We start from the raw sequence: 11,261 nt of genomic DNA, 5'->3' as shown, positions 1-11,261 counted from the left end.
AGACCGGAAGTCCCGCCTCCAACATGGCCGCGCCCAGAGGTCTCGGCGCGAGCCGGCCCTTTACCGTCATGTGACGCGGGCCCTCGCCCCACCCGTCTGCAGCCACTCCCTGTCTCCGTCCCCAAGCTCGAGAGTACCACGTGACCCTCCCGGGCCAGTCACGTGAGGCTCGGATCCTGGGTGGGAGGGGGTTGGCGGCGGGGTCCGGAGTGCAGTAAAGGAGGAAGATGGCGGGGTGCAGGGGGTCCTTGTGCTGCTGCTGCAGGTGGTGCTGCTGTTGCGGTGAACGTGAGACCCGCACCCCGGAGGAGCTGGTGAGGAGCGGGCGGGGCCGGGCTGGGGAGGGGGCGGTTGCTAAGGGATGGCGCGAGGCGTTGCCGGGGGTGGGGCCGGGCTGAACTGGGCCTGCAGGTGGCAGCGGGTGGGGCCTGGGGACAGCAGCCTGGGTGCCGGGTTCTGGAATCTTTTCTCATAGCCCGTCTAGAATCGGAGGGAGAATTCAGCCGCTCCCATCCGTATTCTGTGTTTGCATCTGAAAAGGGTCCAGAGTGGAGGAAGCGTTCGCAGGATGAGCTCTTTAGTCAGGGCTGTGTGCTTCGCGTCCCCAGCCCTTTCCCACTTTGTCCCTGACCCTTTCTGGGTCACTGACAATCCAGCTTCCTTCTGCAAAGCAATCTGGGAAGACTTGAGTTGGTGTGTCCCCAGAATGGACATGTGCCTTCTGATTTCAGACCCGGCACGTTGTCAGATGGAGCCTGGATTTTTGTTTCTCCCTTTAGGTTGGCACAGGACCTCTGGAGGTGTTCATAAACAAGGGTGGTTATTTGGCAAATGCGTCCACAGAAGTGAAGAGCGCCCCACCCCCGTGGCGCCCTACCCCCATAAGCAAATTTTTTTAAGGTCCTGTGCCCACTTGTTAATGGCTCTAGCTTATTTAGAAACTCGCAACTGGCTTCAGAAAATGCCTCTGTCTGCTTCCACTCCTAACTGCTAAAAAGCTTTCCATCCTGTGGGTCCGTTTTTCTAGACCATCCTTGGAGAGACACAGGAGGAGGAGGATGAAATCCTTCCCAGGAAAGACTATGAGGTGAGTTTGAGATGCTGCCTTGCAGAAAGTGGCCTGGTTGCGTCCAGCCCCAGCACTGATTCCAACCAGAGATGCTCTTTGACCTTCTCTCCCAGGGAACAAGTGAGTGAGAGATAACTTCCCCCTGGGAAAGGGGCTGTTTGACAAGCCCTTCTCTTACCTTAAGCCCCAAACAGTGTCTGGTGTCTTTCTGCTTTTATAGATCTGTGGCACCTTAACCTGGCTACAATATGTGTTTGCCATTAAGGGGTGTGTTTTTGCAAACAATAGACCACCAGGGTCAAAGCTGGTGACAGTGTGTGCTCACAGCAGGTGTGTGGCTGAAACAGGATGCTGTCTCTTTTGAGAGAGCTTAACAGTTTCAGATGATTGCTTCCTGCCCAGGCAACTTGTCTCTGAAATATTCTCAACTGGAGTTCTAGTCTTAGATATGTTTAGAGAGTCTTGTATCTTTATTTTTTATTTTTATGGTTTTTAAAGATTTACTTACTCAAAAGACAGAGCGAAAGAGAAAGGAAGAGAGAGAGAGAGATCTTCCACCCACTGGCTCATTCCCCAGATTGCTGCAACCAGGAGCCTGGCACTCCATCCAGGTCTCCCATGTGGGTGGCAGGGGCCCGAGGACTTGAGCCATCTTCTGCTTTTCCAGGTGCATTAGGAGGAAGCTGGATCAGAAGCAGAGCAGCTGGGACTGGAACCAGCACTCTGACACAGAATTCTGGTGTCATAAGCAGTGGCTTAACCCACTGCCCCCCAGTGCCCGCCCTGAATCTGTGTGTCTGAATCTGTGTGTGTGTGCGTGTGCTTGTATTTTAAAATGTATCCATTTTATTGAAAGTCAGAGCTACACAGAGAGAATGAGAAATAAGAGAGAGAGGTCTTCCATTCATTGGTTCACTCCCCGGATGGCCACAATGGCCAGAGCTGGGCCGAGCTGAAGCCAGGAACCAGAAGCCTCCCTTGAGTCTCCCACGTGGGCCGCAGGGGCCCAAGCACTTGGGCCATCCTCCACTGCCTTTCCCACGTCACCAACAGGGAGCCAGATTGGAAGTGGAGCAGCCAGGACTGAACTGGTACCCACACGGGATGCTGGCATTGTAGCTAGTGGCCCAACCCACCCAGCTGCAAGGCCAGCCCCTGGCGTCTGTGTTTTTAATAAGGCCGGTGCTGCTGGGGTGGAGCTTAACGTCCAGGACTTTGTTACTTCAGCAGTTCACGGTGACTTTCTTATTCGTTTTGTTTTTTAGATTTGTTTATTTGAAAGGCGGAGTGATAGAGTAAAAGATGTAGAGAGAGATCCTTGATCCACTGGTTCAGTCTCCAAGTGACTGCAACGCCAGGGCTGGGCCTGGCCGGAGCCCAGAGCCAGGAGCCCCAGCCAGGTTTCCCACATGGGTGGCAGGGACCCACGCACTGGAGCCAGTGTCATAAGCAGCAGCTTAACCTGCTGTGCCACAGTGTTGGCCTCCATTTCTAATCAGTTTATGGTGACTTGAAAGGGCAAAACCAAGCCATGGTTGGGACAGAGAATCCTTAAGCTGTTTACAAAAAGAGGTAGAGAAAAACCTGTAGCCTTATTAAATGATGACCGTTAACATCTTACCGAATGCTCGCTCTTTCTCCACGTTAACCTGCCCACTTTTCTTAAGTAAAGTGTGCCATCTTAACCCGTTCTTCCCTCAACCCAGATAGCAATTTTGCATCACCCAATACTTATAAACAATGTTTTTTAAAATAAAAGAATGGTGTTTTATTGTGCTATGACTTACTTAATCTATGTTTGGTTCCTTCTGGCTTGTCTGTGATGAGCTCTCCATCTTTAATTGCTTCCTTGGGGTTAATTCCAAGAGGTGGAATTGATCGTGCATACGTTTGATGGCTTTTTTTTTTTTAATATCATGTAGATTTTAAGAATTCAACATGTTAGGCTATACCCAGCATAATTTTCTTTTTAATATTTTTTAATTTACTGTAGAATTTAGTGTAAACATTAGCATATATAGTATAGCATGGAATTTTTTGTAACTTCTATTATGGTGAATTTTTTTTAAAGAGTTTATTTATTTATTTGAGAGGTAGAGTTACAGACGGTGAGAGGGAGAGACAGAGAAAGGTCTTCCTTCCGTTGGTTTACTCCCCAGATGGCCCCAATGGCCGGAGCTGTGCCAATCCGAAGCCAGGAGCCAGGTGATTCTTCCTGGTCTCCCACATGGGTGTAGGGGCCTAAGCACTTGGGTCATCTTCCACTGCTTTTCCGAGGCCATAGCAGAGAGCTGGATTGGAAGAGGAGCAGCTGGGACTAGAACCAACACCCATATAGGATGCCGGCACTGCAGACAGAGGATTAACTTACTGCTCCACGGTGCCAGCCCCCTGGTGAATTTCAAATATACCGGAAATGGCCAGGACAATATATTGGGCCCCCCATGCTCTCATCACACCACTGAGGGAGTCACTTTGCTGGTCCCAGTCCTATTTCATCCATGCTGTCCTCCATCCTCTTCCCATGTTATTTTGAAGGAAATTCTATACATTGCTTTACCCATAAGTAATTCAATGTGCATCTCTAGAGGGTAGGAACTTTCTCTTTTTATCATTACACGATACTATTATCACATGTAAAAATTAATAATTTCTTGATATTAAATATCCAATGTTCAGGTTTTCCAATTTTAAATCTGTGTATTGATTTTATTTGAATCAGCTTCTACCTAAGTTCCTCACACTGTATTTTTTTAGTCTTAAGTTTCTGCTTCCATTTTTTTTTCCTTGTGATTTGTTTGACCACATAATTAGGACTCCGGAATCTTCTACCATGTGGATTTTGCCAGTTGCACCACCATGGTATGCTTCTCTGTTGGGACTGAACCAAAAAGCCCGGTATCCACTGGTGTATTTTCTCATTTTTAAAGTATTTATTTTCTTCTACATAGTTGGGAGCTTTCCAGAAAGTAATGTAAGTGCTCCACACTGGGTGGCCACCTTCTGTCACGGCCCTGTCCTGTCATCCTGGCCGTGGGACCGGGACTGAGGGCGCCTCGCAGCTGCCCCTCCCTCCTGGGACTTCACCACGCCGGCGCCCCTGACCCTGCCATTACCAAGACCCTGCTCTTCACTAAGCTGCACGGATATTTGTGGTGCGCTTGCCTTCAGCCAGTCTGTTTCAGGGATAAATGTCCTCTTTTTTTTTCTTTTTAAAAGATTTATGTGTTTATTTGAAAGGCAGAGTTCAGACAGAGGTAGAGACAGAGAGAGAGAGAGGTCTTCTATCCGCTGGTTCACTCCCCAAATGTTCACAACTGCCAGAGCTGGGCCAATCTGAAGCCAGGAAACAGGAGCTTCTTCCGGGTCTCCCACACAGGTGCAGGGGCCCAGGGATTTGGGCCATCTTTCACTGCTTTCCCAGGCCATAGCAGAGAGCTGGATGGGAAGTGGAGCCGCTAAAACTCAAACCAACACCCATGTGGGATGCTGCCACTGCAGGCGGTGGCTTTACCTGCTACACAACAGTGCTGGCCCCAACTAATTTATTTTTTAAGGCTTATTTTATTTCTTTGAAAGGCAGAGTTAGAGCGAGAAAGAGATCTTTCACCTGTTGCTTTATTCCCCAAATGGCAGTACTGGCCAGGGTGGGGCCAGGCCAACACCAGGAAGCAGGAACTCCACCTGGGCGGCAGGGGCCCTGGTACTTGGACCGTCTTCGGTTGCTTTCCCAGGCATGTTAGCAGGGAGCTGAGTCCGCAGTGGAGCGGCAGAGACTTGAACTTGCGATCATATAGGACACAGCGTCGCAGGCGGTGGCCTAAACCCCTGTGCCTCTTCCCGCTGTTCCACACTGCCGACCTCATGGTGGTGTGATTTCTAAATGCCCTTTTTAGTAACTTTTAAAAAAATTTGTTCATCTCTTTTTTTTTTTAAGATTTATTTTATTTATTTGAAAGAGTTATGGAGAGAGAGAGGGAAAGATAGAAATCTTCCATCTGCTCATTCACTCCCCAGATGGCCATAATGGCCAGGGCTGGGCCAGTCTGAAGCCAGGAACCAGAAGCTTTATCTGGGTCTCCCACATGGGTGGCAGAGGCCCAGGGACTTGGGCCATCTGCTGCTGCTTTCTCAGGTGCCTTAGTAGAGAACTGGATTGCAAGCGGAGCAACTGGTTCTCTTACAGGATGTTGGCATTGCAGGTGGCGGCTTTACCTGTTGCGCCACAGTGCCAGCCTCTGGTAGCTTTATTGAGCTGTGATTCATATAGCATACAATTTATCCACTTGAATTGTAGGATTTAATGGCTTTTTAAGTATATTTGCAGAGTTCCGCAACCGTACCCCAGAAAGAAACCCAGTACCTATTAGCAGTCACTGGCCGTTCCCCTTGCCCTGACCCTAGACAACCGTTGACCTCTTTCTGTCTCTATCTTTGCTTAGCTTACTCTGGACATCTAAAAACCTTTGTAGTGTTGTTGAAGCCATAGTTTAGAGGTAGAAGAACCTTCTCTTTCCCTTCCATAAGTTCAGTGTCTGGATCTGAGAAATAAACCCCAATAAACAGACTGATAGGAAGGAAGGTGACAAGTTTATTACCTGCACAGAGGCATCACGAGACAAGGAGTCCTTAATAACCCAGTGAGGTCCAGAAGCTTCCGAGCCCTCTAGAGTCATAGGAAAGAATGAAGAGAGAGTTGCAGGTAATTTTAGAGGCAGAGTAAATGATGGGTTTTTTTTTTTTAAAGATTATTTATTTGAAAGGCAGAGCTGCAGAGAAGTGGAGGCACAGAGAGAGAGAGAGAGACTCTCCCATCCACTGGTTCACTCCCCAGATGGCCATAATAGCCAGAACTGAACCAATCCGAAGCCAGGAGCCAGGAGCTTCTTCCGGGTCTCTCACGTGGGTGCAGGGGCCTAAGGACTTGGGCCATCCTCCGTTGCCTTCCCAGGCCATAGCAGAGAGCGGGATCGGAAGTGGAGCAGCTGGGACTCCAACCAGTGCCCGTACGGGATGCCGGCACTACAGGTGGTGGCTTTACCCACCACACCAAAGCCCCGACCCCGAGTAAATGACTTTTAGGAGTGAGAACTCCTAAAGAACATGCAAGTTGGTCTGGGCCCCAGGGGTGGTGTCCCCTCTAGTTGGTCTGGGCCCCAGGGGTGGTGTCCCCTCTAGTTGAGGGGCAACTGGGGAAGGGGTTTACAAGTGCGGATCTGCTAGAGAATCCAGCCTAGAGAGGAGAACTTCAGAGAAAGCCGGCCCCTGCCTTCGCTGCTCCCCACCAGCTCTCGGTTTGAAGTCCAAAGGAGCAGATCTGGGGGCATTTTCTGAGCCCTGATGGTAGCATTGCTGGACAGAAGCGTCAGACAGTTCATGAGCAGTCATCTCTGTGCAGTTTGGCTGCAGCTAAGAGGTACGAAGTGTTTTCCGTGTCCTCATAGCCCACTGGGTACGGCAGCTGACCCCAGCTGTGTGGGGGCTGTTCCCCACAAAGCAGCAGCCCCGTGTCCTCTAAATCCTGACACTGCCTCTGGAGGTAGTGTCACATCCCACAGTGGGAGGGCTCAGCCCCCGAGACTGTTCCCCCACAAGTGCTGTGGCCAAGAGCAGCTTGTCACCCACCCTTCGGAGCCGCCGGCTTTAACAGGGTCCCCACCAGCCCCTTCCCAAGCTTCGTTAATTTGTGGGAACAACTCACAGAACTCCGGGGAACACTTGCCGCCTACCAATTTATTGATAAACAGATAAGCAGCCAGATGGGAGAGGCGCAGGGCAGGGCACGTGGGAAGGGGCACGCAGCTTCCACGCCCTCCCGGCTGCCACTCTCCCAGCGCCTCCTTTGGCTTAGTAGTCAGGAAGCTTTTCAAACCCAGACTCTTCGGGTGTTTTTGGAGGCTTTATTACATAGGCATGATTGATTGCATCATTGGCCATTGGTGTTCGGCTTAACCCTCAGCCCCTCCCCGGAGGCTGGGGGGTGGGGCTGGAAATCCCAGCCTAATCAGGCCGTGGTTTTTCTGCTGACCAGCCCCGTGGTGGAGCTCTCCAGGGGCCCCAGCAGCCACTCGTCTTATTAGCATAGAAAAGACATCATTCCAGAGATTAGTAGGATTTCAGGAGCTGACTGTCAGGTAACGGGATGAAAGGCTAGTATAGTTTTAACAGTATCACTGAAAGATGTTCGTGTTTTTCAATGTCTTGATTTTTGTCCCAGTTGTTGATAGAATGTGATGTCACTTGATTGATTTTTTAAAGCAGTGTGCATGTGTCCACGTGTCTACGTGAGTGTGTGTGTGTGTGTGTGTGTGTGTTTAATCATTCAGATGAGTCTAGTTTTGCAGCAGAAGTATTTTTCTCCTCTTTGGTTTTTTGCTTTACACTAAGAAAGAAGGTAATTTTTTAGATATAAAAGGCACATGGTGGTTGCTGGGAGAATCTCAGACAATACCCCGATGCAGGCATCTACAGTAGCGCCTTGCAGATGTGTTCCCGCATGTTTTTGCGTTATGTTCGCTGATGTGCGGTTACTCCTGATTTGATTCACCAGAATGGAATTATGTTTTCTTTTCATTCTGCACGTTGATTTAAAAACTTTTTTTATTACATCTTTTATTGCTTAATCATTTCTGGACATTTCCCGTGTCTCTCCATGGAGACTTGATATATAATTACTTATTGCTGTATTTGGGTGTATGGTGATTGATTGAGCCGGTCACCTGTTGCTACATCCAGGACTCTTATGAAAAAGGAACTTGGGTTTGCTCTGGGCGGTTATCTAGATCCATCATCTCTGTGTCTGGCCGACTGGAGCCTGCTGCCTGGGAGTGTGGCCGCCCGGCCAATGTCCAGCTTGTTAACCAGCTGACGTGGCGGTCGGAGCAGATGAGGGAAGGAGCGAGCACTGAGGGCCGCTCTCCTTTGTTGCCAGACTGCTGCTTCTCGTGCACGCCACGTTAGGAAAGAGCTGCTTTGACTTGTTCCTTGGAAGGTCCGTGACCCGCAGGCTGTAGGCAGGCTGTAGGCAGGCTGTGAGCAGGCTATAGGCAGGCTGTGAACAGGCTGTAGGCAGGCTATGAGCAGGCTGTGGGCAGGCTGTGGGCAGGCTGTGGGCAGGCTGTGAACAGGCTGTAGGCAGGCTATGAGCAGGCTGTAGGCAGGCTGTGAGCAGGCTGTGAGCAGGCTGTGGGCAGGCTGTAGGCAGGCTGTGGGCAGGCTGTGAACAGGCTGTAGGCAGGCTGTGAGCAGGCTGTAGGCAGGCTGTGGGCAGGCTGTGAGCAGGCTGTGGGCAGGCTGTGAGCAGGCTGTAGGCAGGCTGTAGGCAGGCTGTGGGCAGGCTGTAGGCAGGCTGTGAGCAGGCTGTGGGCAGGCTGTGAGCAGGCTGTAGGCAGGCTGTGAGCAGGCTGTAGGCAGGCTGTAGGCAGGCTGTGAGCAGGCTGTGGGCAGGCTGTGAGCAGGCTGTAGGCAGGCTGTGAGCAGGCTGTAGGCAGGCTGTGAGCAGGCTGTAGGCAGGCTGTAAGCAGGCTGTAGGCAGGCTGTGGGCAGGCTGTGAGCAGGCTGTGGGCAGGCTGTAGGCAGGCTGTGGGCAGGCTGTAGGCAGGCTGTGGGCAGGCTGTGGGCAGGCTGTGAGCAGGCTGTAGGCAGGCTGTGAGCAGGCTGTAGGCAGGCTGTGAGCAGGCTGTAGGCAGGCTGTGAGCTCTGTGCTGCGTGGTGTAAGGAACACTGTTGCAGATGCACAGGTGTTAAGAGCGGGGCTCAATCTGTGCTGCTTCCTGACATAAAGCACAAGTTGCTCTTTTTTTTATGTTTATCTTTTTTTTTTAAGGTTTACTTATTTGAAAGGTAGAGTTCAGAGAGAGAGAGACACACACACAGAGACAGAGTCTTCTGTCCACTGATTCACTCCCCAAATGGCTGAAACAACCAGGGCTGGGTCAGGCCAAAGCCAGGAGCCTAGAGCTCCATCTGGGTCTCCTGTGTGGGTGCAGGGGCCCCAGCACTTGGGCCGTCCTCTGCTGCCTTTCCGGGCGCATTTGCAGGGAGCTGGATCGGAAGGAGAGCAGCCAGGACTCCAGCTGGTTCCCATGTGGGCTGCCGGCCTTGCAGGCGGCTGCTTAACCAGGTGCGCCACAGCACCGGCTCCCACACATTGATTTTTAAGATGCATTTTCATATTGTTTTGTCTTGTGAGGAGCCTCATTTTCATAGAAGCTAACTGCAAAAGAATAATTGATTTTCCAAATTGGTTCTGGTTCACTGAAGCTTTTGTTAGCATTTAAGGGAGTAAGTTGGGTAAGGCTGGTCGTAATTGAAGGTCTTCATCCTGCAGGACTGGGAGTTTAAAAGTGTGTAATTTGGAGACTTTCCCTAATGTCTGAGGTGTTAGCCCACAGCAGTGCTGGGGAACTTTAATGTGCTTGCCAGTGGAGGGGTGGGGGCGGCTGGGAGCTGCACCGGGTGCTGCCGGTGGCACTGCCTGCCCCGTTTCGGTGGCTCTTCCTCCCTGACCTGGCTTCCTCCCGCTCCTCCTCCAGAGTCTGGATTACGACCGCTGTATCAACGACCCCTACCTGGAAGTTCTTGAGACCATGGATCACAAGGTGAGCCCGCTGCTCTTGACCTCTTAGCACCAAATACATCTCACGACAGCTTTTTTCTTTTTGGGTCCTTCAGTGACTGTCCTTACCCCTTGGTCTTCGAGCTTTTTCATGAGATACTGACATTTAATTCCCAGTCCCTCATCCTAGTAGCCAGAATACCCACTGTCAGTGTGTCTGGCCCCGCCCGCTAGAATCCCCGTGCTGGTGTCGCGAGGCGCCTGAGACGCTGGCAGTGTCTTCACCGTGCTTGCTGTCGGCGTGGAAGTTAGTCTGAAGCTGGTTGGTCACGAACTGTGCCTTCCCTGCTGCCACGTGAACTGATCCAAACTAAACCTTAATTTTCCGTGTGAACAGAAAGGCCGATGGTACGAGGTGGTGAAGTGGACGGTGGTGTTTGCCATAGGAGTCTGCACCGGCCTGGTGAGCAGTGGGGCGGAGCCGATGGTGGGCCAGAGGGGTGGGGGTGTCCAAGGGAAGCTCTGGCCTGGAGAATGACATTTGTCATTGGTCACCAGGACATTTATATGTTGCACTGTAACGTTGGTCGTTATAACTAAGACTGCCTGTTTTCTTTCTCTTTGTTTCTCTCTTTTTAATTAATCCTGGTACCATTTTGCATAATTTTGCTCTCTGAAACGAAAGTGAATCATGTACCTGCGTTGCTTTCAAAACATTCAAAGGTTTTATCAACACTTAACATTTTATGATGTTTGTGGATCACAGCCCATAAAACCTGCCTGATAAGGCCTCTCTGCCATACGCCTATCTGTGGGGCAGATAGCATAGTAGGTGGAGTACATGGTGAATGTTAAGGTCAACCTGTGGAGAAAAAGCAAAGCAGTGAGGCCATGATGGCAAGGAGAGTGTGCCAACAACAGGTGCAGCATCCTGGACAATAGGGGATTTACCGGGCTGTCCTGGGCTCCTCCCTTCCGCTGCTAACTTTGCCTAGCAGGTAGAGCCGACGGAGTGAACAGGGTCCCTGGGCTCTGCAGGGTCACAGGCGAATCAGAGAAAGATGGGAGCGTTGCTGAGGGTCGTGATAGCAAAAGGCTTGGAACCGCAGCGGCTGCCCTGCTGTCGGGAAAAGCTCGGCCGGACAGTGGTGACTCAGGATGACACAGGTCCAGTCTGGCCGTCCATCAGCACGAGATTAGAATGGGCGTGTGTCCGTTCCTCCACTGCAGCCACGAGGCCCCCTTAGTGCGCAGTCGGCCCGCAGAGTGCGAGCTTGTACTTAGAGTAACACAGCCGCGGGGGCCACCCACCGTGTTTATTTTCGTGGCGCTCATCGCAGTCTGCACAGTGGACTTCGTCTCAGGTAGGATCAACGGCAGGCGTTCAGAAGCCCTCTTTGGTAACACCCCGATGGACACCATGTTGGGATAACTTGGTTGATTTAATCTTTCATTGACTCTGAGTGTCTGTCTTGCGAATGTGTTTCAGGTTCCAGATTTCCCTGTAACGGGCAGGGCATTGGCCATGCGCTTTAGTTTCCTGCAGCTCTCCTGGCAGACCGCTCCGAGCTGCCGGTTGTCAGTGCTAGCGATTTCACCTCGTATTCTTAGATCCCGGGAAGTAAACAGGCCTTT

General features: G+C 51.2%; 1 protein-coding gene across 2 annotated transcripts in view; it reads left to right on the top strand.

Moving 5' to 3' along the window:
* The first annotated feature begins 73 nt into the window (after nt 1-73).
* The window catches only part of CLCN6 (Cl-/H+ antiporter 6), a 33,898-nt gene continuing 22,710 nt past the window's right edge, over nt 74-11,261 (top strand). Inside the window, exons 1-4 of one of the 2 annotated variants that reach the window (XM_089336608.1) lie at nt 74-314; nt 1,028-1,087; nt 9,604-9,669; nt 10,024-10,089. In XM_089336608.1, coding sequence (XP_089192734.1) covers nt 228-314; nt 1,028-1,087; nt 9,604-9,669; nt 10,024-10,089 — 279 coding nt within the window. In that variant the 5' untranslated portion in view covers nt 74-227. 2 annotated transcript variants of the gene reach the window in all.

The sequence above is a fragment of the Oryctolagus cuniculus genome, chromosome 7, assembly GCF_051225735.1.
Source record: "Oryctolagus cuniculus isolate XC-2025 breed Fujian yellow rabbit chromosome 7, ASM5122573v1, whole genome shotgun sequence".
NCBI classification, from domain to species: Eukaryota; Metazoa; Chordata; class Mammalia; order Lagomorpha; family Leporidae; genus Oryctolagus; species Oryctolagus cuniculus.
This window is presented reverse-complemented; position numbering and strand designations above follow the sequence as displayed.